General features: G+C 39.2%; 1 protein-coding gene across 2 annotated transcripts in view; it reads left to right on the plus strand.

Moving 5' to 3' along the window:
• slc41a2b (solute carrier family 41 member 2b) overlaps positions 1–19,651 on the plus strand; it is a 134,601-nt gene extending 114,950 nt beyond the window's left edge. The window contains exon 11 of one of the 2 annotated variants that reach the window (XM_061961241.2): positions 16,608–19,651. In XM_061961241.2, coding sequence (XP_061817225.1) covers positions 16,608–16,793 — 186 coding nt within the window. In that variant the 3' untranslated portion in view covers positions 16,794–19,651. The remainder of the gene's footprint in view (positions 1–16,607) is intronic. The other variant, XM_061961240.2, reaches the window with a different exon arrangement.
• The last annotated feature ends 119 nt before the right edge of the window (positions 19,652–19,770 follow it).

The following is a 19,770-nucleotide window of genomic DNA, read 5'->3' on the forward strand; positions in this document are numbered from 1 at the left end:
TATAAAAACAGTTACATAGAAACTAGTAATGAATGAAAATGAGTAAAATTAACTGTTAAAGGTTAGTACTATTCGTGGACCAGCAGCACGCACAATCATGTGTGCTTACGGACTGTATCCCTTGCAGACTGTAGCAGCTAACGATTATTTTTCTATCGATTAATCTATAGATTATTTTTTCGATTAATCGGTTAATCTATAGATTATTTTTTTTCGATTAATCTATAGATTATTTTTCCTTTTACCGATTATTTTTTTTATTTAAAATGAAGATGAAAAAATAAATGTAGGCCAGTTTTTTCAAAAGGCATGGCTTTTATTTACAAAAAAAAAAGTATGGCCACTCAGTCAACATTGACAACAACATGACAAAATATTCTGTAACAATGTAAACATTTAACAAAATTAAAAGTAGCTTATTTGCTTTTAATGTGCAAATATAAAAGTAAACATCCAGTGCAAATCTTAATATTCTGCAATAGTATAAGCATTTCAAAAGTAAAAGTATTGCTTATTTTGCTTTAAAATGTGCAAAAATAAAGATAAACATCCAATTCAAAAAAGTGCAAAACGGAAATATTCTGTAACAACAGTGTAAACATTTCAACAAAAGTAAAAGTATTGCTTATTTGCTAAAATGTGCAAAAATAAAGATAAACATCCAATACAAAAAAGTGCAAAACAAAATATTCTGTAACAACAGTGTAAACATTTCAACAAAAGTAAAACTTTTGCTTATTTTGCTTAATAACACAACAATGATAGTATGATTAAAGTGAAAGTTAATTGTTCGTTTGTACATAGTATACGTAATTGTTAATGTTGTAAAAGGTATTTGCACAACTAATTAACGTTAGCGTTAAAGAGGAGCGCGTCTTTGTAAACACTGAACAGGCACGCCAAACGCTCCTCTCAGAGCAAAACGGTGCTTTAGTTTATGAATTTACAACGCAGATACAAATGACACATTCATGTTTTTGTGTAATGATGACAACGTATACTCACGCGGACGATTGACTAGTTGATGGTGATGGCAAGAACGCTGCCGTTGTGCTGCTATGATAGGCCATTTCCGCTCGACACAGTGTGCATACAACAACATTATTAGCAGAGGTGGGTAGAGTAGCCAGAAATTGTACTCAAGTAAGAGTACTGTTACTTTAGAGATTTATTACTCAAGTAAAAGTAAGGAGTAGTCACCCAAATATTTACTTGAGTAAAAGTAAAAAGTATGTTGTGAAAAAACTACTCAAGTACTATATATATATATATATATATATATGTGTATATATATATATATGTGTATATATATACACACACACACACACACACACACACACACACACACACACACACATATATATATATATATATATATATATATATATATATATATATATATATACATACATTGATATATACAGTATATAATCTATATTTATTTATTTTGCCGTTTTTGTTTACATGTTAAAGGTGTTTTAATAATTATACATGCATGTTTAACATATAGATTCCTTTCTTTCATGAAGACAAGAATATAAGTTGGTGTATTACCTGATTCTGATGACTTGCATTGATTGTAATCAGGAAGCAGTGCTGGTAACGTCCACGTTTTCAAATGGAGGAGAAAAAAAGTTCCTCCTTTCTGTCTAATACCACATGAAAGTGGTTGTTATTTGGCATCTTATTTGTCCACCTTCCATATTCGTTTTTATACCCTTTACAAGAAATACATTGGCGGCAAACTCCGTAGCTTGCTAGCTTGTTTGCGCTGGCTTTCGGAGACTCTTATTTTGAAAGCGCAGGCGCGATGGAGCGGGACTTTTATTGTGAAGACAGGAACTGTGCAGTCAGTCTTTACGGTTGAAATAAAAAAAGGGTCTTTTTTCCTTCACACTTTTGATTGATTGATTGGAACTTTTATTAGTAGATTGCACAGTACAGTGCATATTCCGTACAATTGACCACTAAATGGTAACACCCGAAGTTAGCTCAGAGCCAGTCAGGTCATGTGACCCCTGGCTCTGTTTGATTGGTCCAACGTCACCAGTGACTGCATCTGATTGGTGGAACGAAGTGAAACGTCACCAGTAAGGCAGGCACTTTGAAGGTCTGTCTGACAGACCAAAACAAACAAAGCGTGCATTAACAGATCGATAAAAATTAGTAGCGAGTAGCGAGCTGAATGTAGATAAAAGTAGCGGAGTAAAATTAGCGTTTCTTCTTAGGCCGTTTATTGAAATACTCCCACACTTTTGATGACTTTTGGCGTGCTTTTTTCCCCTCGCTCGCACCGCTCGCATCGTCTGCTTTGCGCTCCGCCATGACGGTAGTGTGACGTAAATATGCGACGCGTCGACGAACAAAAACGTCCTCGACGTATTTACGTAACCGATGACGTCGACTATGTCGACGCGTCGTTTCAGCCCTAGACTGTATTGATATATATTGATATATAATGTAGAAACCAGAATATTCATAACAGAAAGAAACAACCCTTTTTTGTGAATGAGTGTAAATGGGGGAGGAAGGTTTTTTGGGTTGGTGCACTATTTGTAAGTGTATCTTGTGTTTTTTATGTTGATTTAATATAAAAAAAATATATTAAAAAAACGATATCGATAAAAAAAAAAACATACCGATAAATTCCGATATTACATTTTAACGCATCTCTAGATTCAAACCATTCCGCTTTCAACACATTGAATTCATCCTGGAAATTCAAACAACCATTTTTCCACGTTCAATAAATTTCCAGGAATTCCTGTTTTTTTCTAACCTTATTTCCAACCTTTTTTAGTGCGATGACTCCTTTCACATTTTTCAACCCATTTCAACCGTTCCGCTGTCAAAACATTCCTCTTAGTCAGGACAGAAAAGCCAAGTTGGTTTAAGAATTTGAGAAAATCCCGGTTTTCACAAAATTCCGTAATACCATTTTTCAATTGAAAAACTGTTACCCATTTCTTGACAAATTTAAAGGGGAACATTATCACCAGACCTATGTAAGCGTCAATATATACCTTGATGTTGCAGAAAAAAGACCATATATGTTTTTAACCGATTTCCGAACTCTAAATGGGTGAATTTCTAATATTCGCTCTCGGAGCGATGACGTCACAACGTGGCGTCACATCGGGAAGCAATGCGCCATTTTCTCAAACACCGAGTCAAATCAGCTCTGTTATTTTCCGTTTTTTTTCGACTGTTTTCCGTACCTTGGAGACATCATGCCTCGTTGGTGTGTCGTCGGAGGGTGTAACAACACGAACAGGGACGGATTCAAGTTGCACCAGTGGCCCAAAGATGCGAAAGTGGCAAGAAATTGGACGTTTGTTCCGCACACTTTACCGACGAAAGCTATGCTACGACAGAGATGGCAAGAATGTGTGGATATCCTGCGACACTCAAAGCAGATGCATTTCCAACGATAAAGTCAAAGAAATCTGCCGCCAGACCCCATTGAATCTGCCGGAGTGTGTGAGCAATTCAGGGACAAAGGACCTCGGTAGCACGGAAAGCAATGGAAGCAGTTTGTTCCCGCAGACGAGCGAGCTAAACCCCCTATCGACCCTAGCTTCCCTGGCCTGCTGCATACCTGCCAACTACTCCGGTTTTCCCGTAATTAGTACGGTTTTCATCAACCTATTCCGGGTTACGGTTGCAGTGATAAAAAATACGGTTTTTCATTAATTAAATTTTTTTTATTTTTTAAAAGTTTTATTCATGAAATCGCGTAACAACAATGACAATCGACACTGCTTCCTAGGGCTGGGCGATAAAACAATAACAATATATATCGCGATAGACATGTGATCAATATCAATAGAAAATGGGGTCGATAGAACGTTCGATAATTTCACTGAGTTCTGTTAGAAAAAATAGGAAGAAATGCCGAGCCGGAACCGCACGGCATTCTGGGGGGTGTAGGCAGAGGAATGGCTTTGGCCTCTCAACCTATCACGGCCGAGCCTGAACCGCAAGGCATTCTGGGAAATGCTAACAGGAAAAAAAAAAAGCAACAACGGCGAGCTGACGACGAGGAGTGAAACAAAACGGGAATATGAGTGCGGCGGCACGAGAGGAAATTGTAAATAAAAAAGGAAACGTCACGTCACGTCACCAGTTTGGCAGTATTTTGGATTTTTTAAGTCCGATACGAATCAGAGTAATACTGTCTGCAAACTTTGCAAGGTCGTCGTCCCGACCAAGTCTGGGGACACGACAAACTTATTTTACCACCTGAGCCGCTCTCACCCGCTGGAGTACAGCAGTAACAAACAACCACAACCATCTACATCAGCCGGTGCAAGTGGAACAGCACCGAAGCGGCAACAACAGACCACCATCGAGAGATACTCGGCAGCAGTGCCATATGACAAAAATTCAAAACGTTATGAAGAAATAACGGATGCAGTGGTGGATCAATTAGCGAAGGACATGCTACCTACTTATATTTAAAATAAAAGTATTTAAATTCAGACTTTTTTCTCCTGGTCTTTATTTAGAATTTTTTTTTTTTTTAATCAATAATTATCGATATCGACTGATATGAAACACTTATATCGTGATACATTTTTTAGTCATATCGCCCAGCTCTACCAGTGCTTCCCGTAACTTCCTATTGAGCCATTCCGAATGCCATGCGCAAGGCTATTTATAGCACCGCTGCCAAGCCCGAGGCACCAGTTGCCATTGTTTCCAAACAAGCGAACGATCGTGGAATCAGCCGGAGAAAAATCGCATACGAGTCTTAAACCGAAAAAGGAAACTGCAGTCATTCCGTGAAGAATATTCAAAAGCCTATCCGGGAATAATTATCCGTTCCAAAAAGGGTGAAAACTACGCGAATTGCACCTTGTGCAGACAAGATGTTTCGATCGGACACGGAGGAATTAGCGATGTAAAAGACCACGTTGGGACAAAAAAACACAAGTCTAATGCCGTTGCTAGCGATCCAAGTGGAAAACGTTCAACGTTTTTCGTCGCCCAAACAGATTCTTTGGATGTGATAAATGCCAAAGTTTTATTTACGGAGGCAATAATTGAGCAAACAAAAAGGTAATGACACCAATGTTATCTATTGGAATTGTTTAGTACTGTTATACTGTTAAAAGCGTTTATACTATTTATGCTTTCAAGTCCAAGTTGAAGAAATCTTGTTAAATGTTGACAGCATAACTACCAAAATACAGAAGTATGTCCTTAATATTTTTGCAGTGCTATTTCTGTTGAAAAGTTAAAATTATTACATTAGAGATGTGATGTGCCACTTTTCAAGTGTCTGATGGCTTAAATTAATTTTCATTAATTTTTCATATTTTGAATTCTTTTGAAAGGTTTACAAAAAAACTACATGTGAATTGTAATTCCATGCTATTGACAGGACTATTAATTTTAATGAAGTTAGCTTACCATGTTTACAGTATGATAATTGTGATAGAAATGTGAATTTTAGGCACAGAATATTTTTTACAATTGAACAAGGCAGTAGATTATAAAGTTAAAGTAAAGTTAAAGTACCAATGATTGTCACACACACACTAGGTGTGGCGAAATTATTCTCTGCATTTACCCCATCACCCTTGATCACCCCCTGGGAGGTGAGGGGAGCAGTGGGCAGCAGCGGTGGCCGCGCCCGGGAATCATTTTTGGTGATTTAACCCCCAATTCCAACCCTTGATACTGAGTGCCAAGCAGGGAGGTAATGGGTCCCATTTTTATAGTCTTTGGTATGCCTCGCAAGCTTGGACAGAAAGTTAATAATGACACCAATTTTTTTTTAAATGGAATTGTTTAGTACTGTTTTACCATTTGTTTACTGTAAAAAGTGTTTATACTGTTTATACTTTCAATTAACAAATTGAAGTCTTGTGAAAGGTTGACAGGATAACTGGCATTAACTGTCAAAATAATTTCAAACTATTGAAGTTAGCTTACAGAATAAACATGTCAATCAACCCATATGATTTTTGCTGTAATATTTTTGTTTTGAAAAGTCACTGTGACTGATAGAAAAGTGATGGTTTTAGCAACATTTTAACCTGTCTGAATGCTAATAATCATTTTGCGTCGGGGGGCGAAGGAACCCCCCACCAGGACTTTGTCCTGGACCTACCAGGGCCTGCGGCCCCTGGACTCTGGCTACTAGGTTTTTCTGATTTCAAAAGTTGGCAGGTATGCTGCTGACATCAACTCCAAAACTGGACAGATCAGCTTTCAGGAAAAGAGCGCGGATGAGGGTATGTCTACAGAATATATTAATTGATGAAAATTGGGCTGTCTGCACTCTCAAAGTGCATGTTGTTGCCAAATGTATTTCATATGCTGTAAACCTAGTTCATAGTTGTTAGTTTCCTTTAATGCCAAACAAACACATACCAATCGTTGGTTAGAAGGCGATCGCCGAATTCGTCCTCGCTTTCTCCCGTGTCGCTGGCTGTCGTGTCGTTTTCGTCGGTTTCGCTTGCATACGGTTCAAACCAATATGGCTCAATAGCTTTAGTTTCTTCTTCAATTTCGTTTTCGCTACCTGCCTCCACACTACATCCGTTTCAATACATTCGTAATCTGTTGAATCGCTTAAGCCGCTGAAATCCGAGTCTGAATCCGAGCTAATGTCGCTATAGCTTGCTGTTCTATCCGCCATGTTTGTTTGTGTTGGCTTCACTATGTGACGTCACAGGAAAATGGACGGGTGGTTAAAATCAGGCACTTTGAAGCTTTTTTTAGGGATATTGCGTGATGGGTAAAATGTTAAAAAAAACTTCGAAAAATATAATAAGCCACTGGGAACTGATTTTTAATGGTTTTAACAATTCTGAAATTGTGATAATGTTCCCCTTGAAACAATTCCAACACCAACCAGCAGTTTTTCAACCTGGTTTTGCACTTTCTTTCCATCCGTGCGAATATATTGTAACCCTTTGACAAAGTCAGCAATCCGTATTTGCGATGGTTGCAATTGTGGACGAGTTTCTTCCGTAATTGCCAGCCAAAAAAGCAACGCGTCTGCCATTTCCGTACTCTTCCCAAATAGTCCTTTATAAGACCACAGAGTATCCCTCCTTTTTTCCTGGTGGGTTTGTTGGCTTTTTTGAACCCATATCGAGTAACAAAATAGACAAAACTTGGTGAATGGCGAGGAAGGAAACACACGGATGTTTGTATTGTACTGCACAGGAAGTGACATCCACAAAATGGCAGCACCTTACGGCTTCTAGCTGCACACAAGATGAATGAGTGAAGCGTTCATGCACACAGACACACATTTGGCTTGATTTAAAGGTTTGTGAAGTGAATGTTTGCAAATAGAAGGATTCGTAAAAGCAGGCTCCATTGTACTGTACATATGTAGTAACGTCGTTCCATTTTTAGGCCAAAATTAATTTATTTTGAGGCAGCATTATTAAAGTTAAAGTTAAAGTTAAAGTACCAATGATTGTCACACACAAGGGGATGGGTCAAATGCAGAGGACAAATTTCACCACACCTAGTGTGTGTTTAACCCTTCACACTTGCTGTGTGGGAGAAGATATACAGTAGACGTGTGCATCATCTCATTCCGAGGGCTTTGTGGGTTCAACCGATAACAGAAAGAACGTTATATTTATTTGTGTGTGGTCTGTAGAGGAATTGCTTTGAGTTATGAGCAGGGGTTGGCAACTCAACATGTTGAAAGAGCCACATCGGACCAAAAATACAAAAAACACATGTCTGGAGCTGCCTCATATAAGTGTTGTAATGAAGGCAACACATTTAAGTAAGTGTCTCAGAGACTCCTGGAAATGACTGGCTTAAAATGGTCAAAGGTATAGATGTGTGTGCCCAAGTTAAAGGAAAGTATAGGCTGTCTTCTTCTAATGGATTTATTACAATCTTTGCAAGCTGGGTAATGTTTGCTGTGGTCTGGAACAACATGGCCCACAATCAGAAATGCAGCCAATATTACATACAGATAATGTGTCATGAGGCGTGCAAGTATAAACTAATACACAGAGGACATAAGTAAAGGGAATTAAATGGGCTCAAGCATACCTACAAACAAGGCATAATGATGCTAGCCTAAATAGTAGGGGTGTGGGGAAAAATCGATTCGAATTCAAATCGCCATTCTCACGTTGTACGATTCAGTATCAATTCTCATTTTTCAAAAATCTATTTTTTATTTTTTATTAATCCATCCAACAAAACAATACAAAGCAATACCATAACAATGCAATCCAATTCCAAAACCAAACCCGACCCAGCAACACTCAGAACTGCAATAAACAGAGCAGTTGAGAGGAGACACAAACACGACACAGAACAATCCAAAAGTAGTGAAACAAAAATGAATATTATCAACAACAGTATCAATATTAGTTACAATTTCAACATAGCAGTGATTAAAAATCCCTCATTGACATTATCATTAGACATTTATAAAAAAAAAAATTAGTGTCACAGTGGCTTACACTTGCATCGCATCTCATAAGCTTGACAACACACTGTGTCCAATATTTTCACAAAGATAAAATAAGTCATATTTTTGGTTCATTTAATAGTTAAAACTAATTTACATTATTGCAATCAGTTGATAAAACATTGTTCTTTACAATTATAAAAGCTTTTTACAAAAATCTGCTGAAATCTTATGTATTGAATGAATAGAGAATTGTTTTGAATCGGGAAAATATTGCTTTTGAATTGAGAATCGCGTTGAATCGAAAAAAAATCTATTTATAATCGAATCGTGACCCCAAGAATTGATATTGAATCGAATCGTGGGACACCCAAAGATTCGCAGCCCTACTAAATAGCATGTTAACATGGATTGTTAGCACTCTACGCAAGTCAATAACATCAACACAGCTCACCTTTGTGCATTCACACACAGCATAAAACTTTTGGTGGACAAAATGAGACAAAGTGGCATAAAACACGTCTTTCTGTGGCAGCGACAGAGTAAGTTGTACACGTAAACCAGCGATCTGCTTCTGGCCGCTGACTCTGGTAGTCCTGTGATCCTGATGCTCCTGGACCTCACAGCTGCCTTCGACACGGTGAATCACAGGATCCTACTGTCACGACTGAAGCAGTACATGGGCATCTCAGGTGTAGCCCTAAGCTGGTTTCAGTCCTACCTAACTGACCGGAGTTTCTCTGTGCAGCTAGGAGACTTTCTCTCTTCGGTGGCCCCCCTTACCTGTGGTGTTCCTCAAGGGTCAATCCTAGGTCCCATACTCTTCCTACTGTACATACTACCTTTAGGTGAAATCCTCATTCCATTGTTATGCCGATGATGTTCAGATCTACTTACCTCTTAAGGCCACAGGACAGGTTGCACTTCAGCCACTGCTTGACTGTCTGACTGACATTAAAGCATGGATGACTGCTAACTTCCTCAACCTTAATGAGAGCAAGACCGAGATCATCATCTTCGACGAAACATCTCCAGTCTCGTTTGTCAGTGCTCTAGGTCCTCTGGGTGTAAACATCCGGTCCTCCGTGAGAAATCTCGGAGTGGTCTTCGATAGTGCCTTCAAATTCACCAAACAGGTCAGCTCAGTGGTTAGTACCAGCTTTTACCATCTCAGAACCCTAGCAAAGACCAAGGCCTATCTCTCCAGGAGCGACCTGGAGACTGCTATCCACGCCTTCATCACACACCGGCTAGACAACAACAACTCACTGGACGCTGGCATTGATCAGGCATCACTCCGCCGTTTGCAGCTTGTGCAAAACGCGGCTGCCCGTCTCCTCACCAGTACCAAAAAACGCGAGCACATCACCCCAGTCCTGGCCTCACTCCACTGGCTCCCTGTCTGTCACCGCATTGATTTTAAATTACTTTTAATTGTTTTTAAATCCCTAAATGGTCTGGCCCCACAATACCTGACCGAGCTGCTGCATCATCATACCTCGTCTAGAGCCTTAAGGCGCAGTCAAGGCGTTGAGGGGATCCGGTTTGGTGGCTGCAGGATTAGGTCTCTGCTTTTTGCAGATGATGTGGTCCTGATGGCTTCATCTGGCCAGGATCTTCAGCTCTCGCTGGATCGGTTCGCAGCCGAGTGTGAAGCGACTGGGATGAGAATCAGCACCTCCAAGTCCGAGTCCATGGTTCTCGCCCGGAAAAGGGTGGAGTGCCATCTCCGGGTTGGGGAGGAGACCCTGCCCCAAGTGGAGGAGTTCAAGTACCTCGGAGTCTTGTTCACGAGTGAGGGAAGAGTGGATCGTGAGATCGACAGGCGGATCGGTGCGGCATCTTCAGTAATGCGGACGCTGCATCGATCCATTGTGGTGAAGAAGGAGCTGAGCCGGAAGGCAAAGCTCTCGATTTACCGGTCGATCTACGTTCCCATCCTCACCTATGGTCATGAGCTTTGGGTTATGACCGAAAGGACAAGATCACGGGTACAAGCGGCCGAAATGAGTTTCCTCCGCCGGGTGGCAGGGCTCTCCCTTAGAGATAGGGTGAGAAGCTCTGTCATCCGGGGGGAGCTCAAAGTAACTTTCTAACAATTAGGAAGGTTTGTGTTATGTTTGTCCTCCTGCAGAAACATTATTAAAACAATCTTTTACCATTTTTGAAAAAGCTCCAGGGAGCCACTAGGGCGTTGTTGACCCCCGGCTATGAGTAACTGCATGTAGTCTGCTCATGTTTTCATCACCACAAGGCTGAATAATGTCCTTACTACTATACTAGCACATACAAAGATGTTACTTCTCAGCAATGACACATGACCAAAAACAGCCATGTTTAGTCAAATATTGCCATATGTATAATCCAGGGGTCGGCAACCTTTACCAGTCAAAGAGCCATTTTGACCAGTTTTGCAAATTATAGAAAACAATGGGAGCCGCATACTTTTTTTGCAATTTAAAATGAAATAACACTGCATACAAAGTTATTTTTTGCTTTGTGCTATGTATAAACCGGGGGTCTCAGTCACGCTGCCCACACCTTTATATGGAATTTGAAAGCTGGTGCGGCACGCGGGTTTTCACTGTATGGCACTTGTCAGCGTCATGCGTGCCGTGACAAATACCCAGAATCCCATGCAGCCCTAACTCTTCCGTGACACATTATACACCCCCGCTACCAAACCCCGCCCACCTCAACCGACGCACAGAGGGAGGGAGGGAGGGGGTTGATGTGTGAGGGAGCAGGGTTGGGGTGGGGGCGGGGTTTGGTGATAGCAGGGGTGTATAATGTAGCCCGGAAGGGATTCTGGGTGTTTGTTCTGTTGTGTTTATGTTGTGTTAAGGTGCAGATGTTCTCCCGAAATGTGTTTGTCATTCTTGTTTGGTTTTGGTTCAAAGTGTGGCGCATTATTAGTAAGAGTGTTAAAGTTGTTTTATATGGTCACCGTCAGTGTAACCTGTGTGGCTGTTGACAAAGTATGCCTTGCTGTCACGTACGTGTGCAAGCAGAAGATGTAGTGTTGGGCTGGCACGCTGTCAATACAGATTGTAGAGAGCGCCAAATGTTGTACCATCATGGCACGCCCTTATTATAGTTGTAAGGGTGAAAATCGGTGAATATTAATCCCGGGAGTTTTCTGCGAGAGGCACTGAAATCCGGAAGTCTCACGGGAAAATTGGGGGGTTCAGCAAGTAAGCTGCTGAGCCGCATCAGAGTGATCAAAGAGCCGCATGCGGCTCCGGAGCCGCGGGTTGCCGACCCCTGGTATAATCGAACATTACAGTTTGTTTGCAAAGATAGTATTTGTGTTTGTAGTGCATCTCTGTCACAGTGAGATACCACAAGCTGCATGACTGCAATATCATTTCCCTTCTGAGGTATAAACCAGTGATCATTTATTAGACTTATCAGCTTATTTCTGCAGCATTTTCCATCATGCACAACTTCAGGATACGACTCTTGTTACTCACAGCCTGCTGCTCTTTCCACTGCTCTTTTTTTAAGCGTTTTTATGGCTTTCATATCCCGCTTCCTATTCAACCTTTTTAAGTAATTTCTCCTTTTTGACTTAGCTGTCATTTTTACAAAGTGTAGTTTGAGACAAGAATAGTCAAATATAAATAACTGACTTCATCAAATAATGATTTTCCTTTCCACATTTAGTCAAATATTGTTATCGTAATGAAGGGAAAAAGAGCGTATGATGATAACAAGAAGTAAATAAAAGTATGTATTTAAAAAATATGTGTTTTATACACAACATAGACAATCGCTTCCAGACCTTTTTATTTGTTGCTGTTTTAAAACCATTTTAATTAACCTGTTCTAGAGTCAAACTGTGGCCCTAATGAAACTTTTAATTAAGTGGAGCCACACTTTTTTGGAATGTTGTCTTTAATTCACAATCCTTATGCGTACAGCTCTGGTAATGGCTACATTCGCACCCACCTGCACAAATGTACTTCAAAATGTAACAATCAAAACAAATATGACTTTTTTTTTGTTTACTAGGGCATGCATATATAGTATGCATTAGTTTGACCATTTAAAATCAACGATAATAAAAAGGAGATGCTTGGAAATGGCAGAAAAATGCCCCAAAAACTTGGAAAAACGCGATTCATAACGTTACTTTTTGGTGTAACCATCAGGAGCGTTCTGTTCAGGTACATTTCTTTTATATTTTGATAAATCATCATATGTATGTATTACTAAATTTAAATAGGTAATGACCAATCTTTAAGCTGTGTGTATTTGATTTCAGTTTGCTTTTGACGTCTTATTAGGGACGCGTTCTGTTCAGGTACATTTCTTTTATATTTTGATAAATCATCATATGTATGTATTACTAAATTTAAATAGGTAATGACCAATCTTTAAGCTGTGTGTATTTGATTTCAGTTTGCTTTTGACGTCTTATTAGGGACCGAATGTCCCTTTGGGACAGAGGACCCTATTGTAATTGTAAGGTTTTATTATTATTATACCGCCGCCTCTTTGAGCTGTACTTTGACCCACTTAACATGCTTCAAAACTCACCAAATTTGACACACACATCAGGACTGGCGAAAATTGTGTTTTAATCAAAAAACCAAACCCCAAAACTCAAAATTGCGCTCTAGCGTCCCCTAGGAAAAACACAGACAAAACTGCTTGTAACTTCCGGTAGGAATGTCGTACAGACATGAAACAAAAACCTCTATGTAGGTCTCACTTAGAGCTAGATTTCATACAATGACATCCTTCAGCAAAAATCAACAGGAAGTTTGCAATTCCCCCTTCAAAACAAAAGTTTTGTAAAAACAGTCACCTTTGTCTCTTTGAGATGTAATTTGACGTCCTTAACATGCTTCAAAACTCACCAAACTGGAGACACACATCAGGACTGGCGAAAATTGCAATCTAATCAAAAAACCAAACCCCAAAACTCAAAATTGCGCTCTAGCGCCCCCTAGGAATAAAACACAGACAAAACTGCTCCTAGGAAGAAAACACAGACAAAAATGCCTGTAACTTCCAGTAGGAATGTCGTAGAGACATGAAAACCTCTATGTAGGTCTCACTTAGACCTACATTTCACATATTGACAACCCCCAGCAAAAATCAACATGAAGTTTGCAATTCACCCTTCAAAACAAAAGTTTAGTAAAAAACAGTCACCTTTTTTAAACATTATCTCCTCTAAGCGTGTTTTCGTGTCGGCTTCAAACTAGCACAGGAGAGAGATTGAACCCTTCTGATTAAAAGTTGATGAAAGAGTTTTAATTACTGCTCCGGTTTGGATTTTATGTGCCGTCAAAGTCGGTCCCGTCCATCGCTGCTTGCAGCTTTAATTTACATTTATTATATTTAAATATTCATTTATAAACCTGGAATACATTTCAAATATCAATAAAATGCAATTGCCTTCATCTTATAGGGTAATGTTTAGCTACACCAAGTCATGAGCGTAACACTAAGCTTCATCACTTTGACTTATAATATCTCTAATTCTAGTGATGTTTTATGCTTTTTTCTTTTTGGAACATGTACTATACATATAATACAGTAAAGTCCCATACAAAATTATGTTTCTAGCAATACTTTAATTTTGCCTTTGAAAGTAACACTCCAATGTCCATTAGTGGAGCTGTTCACTTATGTAAGACAAGAACACATACGGTTTCTAAAAGACAACCAAAAACTTCCATCAAGGTGTTATATACACCGTATTTTCGGACTATAAGGCGTACTTATAATAGTTTTCCAGAAATTCCTTAATACCATTTTTTAATTTATTTTTATTTTTATTGACATCCAGCATCAGACATTCTTATACATTACATCATATTCACATAAATCATATATCTATTGTCTGCCCTAAATGTCAAAATATTTTTGTTTATATCCCATCCATACACCCCCACCCCCTTCCCAAAATAAAAGAAAGAAACAACAAAAACAACAAAGTTGTATCTACAAATACATCGATTAAATAAACAGACAACAACAAACTGTTACTACTTCAACATCTGTTGACGGATTTAAACAACACCAACCAATTCAGCTCATTCAGGACATTAAAGCTCCTAATAATTTTCAATATAATCCTGCTTTTCCCAAAATTCCTAAATTTTCAGGAAGCTCTCATTGAAATGAATGGGACATTTTCCCATGTTGCACAATTCACACATTTTTCAACCTATTCAAACCATTCCACCTTCAACATATTCCACTCATCCTGGACATTCAAATTATCATATTTCCAAGTTAAATTTTTTTCCAGGAATTCCCAAAATTCCCGTTTTTTCAAACTCTTTTTTTCACCCTTTTTTCTGTCGACTACTCCTTCCACATTTTTCAACCCACTTCAACCGTTCCACCGTCAAATCATTCCTCTTAATCAGGACAAAAAAATATGTTTTTTGAACTGGAAAAATCCCCAGTTTTCCCGAAATTCCAGGAATTCCGTAATACCATTTCTCAATTAAAAATGTTACTACTTCAACATTTGTCGACCGTTTAAAAAAAATTCAACACCAACTCATTCAAAACATTTAGATTTTTTAGCAATTTCAAAAAAATTCCCGCTTTTTCACGAAATTCCCAAATTTCCTTGAAATTCCCATTGAAAAGAATGGAACATTTTTCAAAGTTCCACAACTCTCACATTTTTTATGCAATTCAAACCGTTCCAACTTCAAAATATTCAGCCTGTTCAGGAATTGTGTGCTCACATTCATTTCCGGATTTCTTAGAATTCCCAGTTTTTAGCGACATTTTCCTCATTCAAAATGAATTATCCATTTTTCAAACTGTCACATTTTTCAACCGATTCAAACCATTCCACCTTCAATACATTGAATTCATCCTGGAAATTCAAACAACTATTTTTCCACGTTCAACCAATTTCCAGGAATTTCTGTTTTTTTCTAACCTTATTTCCAACCTTTTTTAGTGCGATGACTCCTTTCACATTTTTCAACCCATTTCAACCGTTCCACTGTCAAAAAAATCCTCTTAGTCAGGACAAAAAAGCCAAGTTGGTTTAACAACTTGAAAAATTCCCGGTTTTCCCGAAACTCCGTAATACCATTTTTCAATTAAAAAACTTACCCATTTCTTGACAAATTTAAACAATTCCAACACCAACCAATTCAGCTCATTCAGGACAATTATGCTCCTAATCATTTTCAATAAAATCCCGCTTTTCCCAAAATCTCCAGGAAGTTCTCATTGAAATTAATGGGACATTTTTCAAACTTCCACAATTCCCACATTTGTCAACCGATTCAAACCATTCCAACATCAACACATCCCTTTCATCCTGGACATTCAAACTAACACCTTCCCAAGTTCCACGTGAAATTCCAGTTTTCCTGGAAATTCAAACTGTTCAACATTCATACTACATTCTGTCAGGATTTCAGTTCAACTTCAGCATTGGAGCATTCACACTCATCTAGTTATTCTTATTATTGTTACTATAGTATATTATTAGACATGTCCGATAATGGCTTTTTTGCCGATATTGTCCAACTCTTAATTACCGATTCCGATATCTACCGATACCGATATATACAGTCGTGGAATTAACACATTATTATGCCTCATTTTGTTGTGATGCCCCGCTGGATGCATTAAACAACGTAACAAGGTTTTCTAAAATAAATCGACTCAAGTTATGGAAAAAAAACGCCAACATGGCACTGCCAAATTTATTATTGAAGTCACAAAGTGCATTATTTTTTTTAACATGCCTCAAAACAGCAGCTTGGAATTTTTCCCTGAGAGAGCATAAGGAGGTTGAGGTGGAGGGGCGGGGTGTGTATTGTAGCGTCACGGAAGAGTTAGTGCTGCAAGGGTTTCTGGGTATTTGTTCTGTTGTGTTTATGTTGTGTTACTGTGCGGATGTTCTCCCGAAATGTGTTTGTCATTCTTCTTTGGTGTGGGTTCACAGTGTGGCGCATATTTGTAACAGTGTTATAGTTGTTTATACGGCCACCCTCAGTGTGACCTGTATGGCTGTTGACCAAGTATGCCTTGCATTCACTTGTGAGTGTGTCAAAATAATTTCCGATATTACATTTTAAAGCATTTATCGGCCGATATTATCGGACATCTCTATATATTATGTTGACTATTTGAAAGGTATGTATGCCTTGCACATGTTGAAGAATTGACCATGAAACGTGACTTTTACTTTGAAAAACCCACACAGGTGTTGCTGTTGTTGTGCATCGCCGACTGGATGGTACATTCCATGTGGCGCAGCGGCAAAGACCCCGACAGCTTTTCCATCCCCTACCTGACGGCTCTGGGGGACCTGCTGGGCACCGCCCTGCTGGCACTGAGCTTCCACTTCCTGTGGCTCATTGGCGACCAGGACAGTGACGTGGGCGACTGAACCGAGGTTTTGATGGCGTCCGATGCCTTGTAGGGACGCCCGCGCTTGGCTGTTTTATACTCCCCGTCAACAATATCTCAGACCTTTTTCCATGAAGACTCTTGCACCTTTTGCACCAAAGCACTTCCTTCTTGGAGGAGAGCAGTTGGAATGATTGACAGCTTGGAGCCTTTTTTAGTGTTCAGCACGTCACCACGGAGCATCAAACCTTGACATCAAGGTCAGAAATTCCATATAAGATCACAATGTTGTTATTTTACTTGATTGTTTTCATTTTCAAAACCAATACAATGTATAGATGATGCATTTCGGGCTCCCTTCAAGTTTGAGCCGGAAGGGTTTCAGTAAGAAATAAGTCCTATAGAAATGTTGTTTTATTCACGTTTACATTTGAATAGGTCAATAATTTATAACACTGTTAAACGAAGACAGTTTAAATACAAAAAAAACCCTTAAAATTCTCGGGATCCAAAAGGTGTTACAAATAAGTCATACATTTTTTTATTTTTTTACTTTCAATGCTTGAGTCTTTTAGATCAACTTCAGATCTATCTGTTATTTATAAGTTTCTTTTTTTAATGCCTTTTTTTGTCAATGTAAACTTTGTTTTATCTGGCAAACACAAAATATATGAAATATTGTCCCCCAACAATATTTCAAAGTGGAATATTTGCTGTGTAATAATTGGAGCCTCGAATAGGTCAATAATTCATAACACTGTTAAACAAAGACAGTTCAAATAAAAAAAATCCCACTAAAATACTTGGGATCTAAAAGTTGTTACAAATAAGTCATATATTTTTTATTTTTTTTACTTTCAACGCTTGAGTCTTTAGATGAACTTCAGATCTATCTGTTATTTATACGTTTTTATTATTGTTTTTATGTTTCTTTGACAAAAACCAGTGAAGTTGGCACGTTGTGTAAATGGTAAGAATACAATGATTTGCAAATCCTTTTCAACTTAACTTTTAACAACACTCAGTAAACGTTTGGGAACTGAAGAGACACATTTTTTAAGCTTCTCAGGTGGAATTATTTCCCATTCTTGCTTGATGTACAGCTTAAGTTGTTCAACAGTCCGGGGGTCTCCGTTGTGCTATTTTAGGCTTCATAATGCGCCACACATTTTCAATGGGAGACAGGTCTGGACTACAAGCAGGCCAGTCTAGTACCCACACTCTTTTACTATTAAACCACAATGTTGTAACGCCTGGCTTGGCATTGTTTTGCTGAAATAAGCAGGGGCGTCCATGATAACGTTGCTTGAATTGCAACGTATGTTGCTCCAAAACCTGTATGTACCTTTCAGCATTATTGGTGCATTCACAGATGTGTAAGCTACCCATGCCTTGGGCACTAATACACCCCCATACCATCACACATGCCGGCTGTTGAACTTTGCGCCGGTAACAGTCCGGATGGTTCTCTTCCTCTTTTTTTCCCCCACAGTTTCCAAAAACTATTTAAATTGTGGACTCGTCAGACCACAGAACACTTTTCCACTTTGCATCAGCCCATCTTAGATGAGCCCAGCGAAACCGGCGACATTTCTGGGTGTTGTTGATAAATGGCTTTCGCTTTGCATAGTAGAGCTTTAACTTGCACTTACAGATGTAGCGACGAACTGTAGTTACTGACAGTGGTTTTATGAAGTGTTCCTGAGCCCATGTGGAGACATCCTTTACACACTGATGTCGCTTTTTGATGCAGTACCGCGTGAGTGATCGAAGATTCAATGTTGGTTTTCGGCCTTGCTGCTCACGTGCAGTGATTTCTCCAGATTCTCTGAACCTTTTGATGATATTACGGACCGTAGATGGTGAAATCCCTAAATTCCTTGCAATAGCTGGTTAAACAATTTGCTCACGCATTTGTTGACAAAGTGGTGACCCTCGCCCCATCCTTGTTTGTGAATGACTGAGCATTTCATGGAATCTACTTTTATACCCAATCATGGCACCCACCTGTTCCCAATTAGCCTGTTCACCTGTGGGGTGTTCCAAATAAGTGTTTCATGAGCATTCCTTAACTTTCTCAGTCTTTTTTGCCACCTGTGCCAGCTTTTTTGAAACATGTTGCAGGCATCGACTTCCAAATGAGCTAATATTTGCAAAAAACAACAAAGTTTACCAGTTCGATCGTTAAATATCTTGTCTTTGCAGTCTATTCAATTGAATATTGTTTGAAAATGATTTGCAAATCATTGTATTTTGTTTTTATTTACCATTGACACAACGTGACAACTTCACTGGTTTGTGTATGGCAAACACAAAATATATGCAATATTTTCCCCCCAACAATACGTGGAATTGTGATATTTGATGATATATAATAGGAGCCTTGAACAACCTTTTTAATTCATTATTATTTTTTGAGTAATGACAGTTTAAAGAAGAAAAAAAACAGCCTGATGGCAGCTTTGTGTTATCAGTCGACATTGCAAGCACACACCAGCATGTACACAACGTTACACAAAGGCAGTGTTTGTCCACTGTGTGGAAGCAGCGTGAGATGTCGTTCCTCTAAAAGCAAATTAGTCAGAGCAAGATGTCTCCTCGCAATAGCGCTGACGTGTGTGTGCGTGTGTGTTTGTGCGTGTGTGTGTGCATGGTGACGCATGCTGCTCATCGCCATGGCGACTCGATGCCATCAGACTCAGACCACACTTTTCACGGAACCTTGTGTCCACTGCGTCTCCTTCAAAGGACTCTGGTGTCCACCACGGCCACAAGCCCCGACATGTGCCTCTTGGCCGTGACTGATGGGCGAGCTTCTTTCCTCTTGTCGCTTCCAGTCGTCGCTCACTTTTCAGAACGCGTCACATTAAAACGGAATCATGCTGAAACACGAGCAGTTTTACTCTTGTCAATGTTTTGTTTAGGACTCAACAAACCAAAATGAGTCTTCATCCGCACAATTAAGAGACAAAAGTAGCATCTCCAATAAACTAGCATCCTTTAAGAAAACATCAACA

The sequence above is a fragment of the Nerophis lumbriciformis genome, linkage group LG05 (assembly GCF_033978685.3).
Source record: "Nerophis lumbriciformis linkage group LG05, RoL_Nlum_v2.1, whole genome shotgun sequence".
NCBI classification, from domain to species: Eukaryota; Metazoa; Chordata; class Actinopteri; order Syngnathiformes; family Syngnathidae; genus Nerophis; species Nerophis lumbriciformis.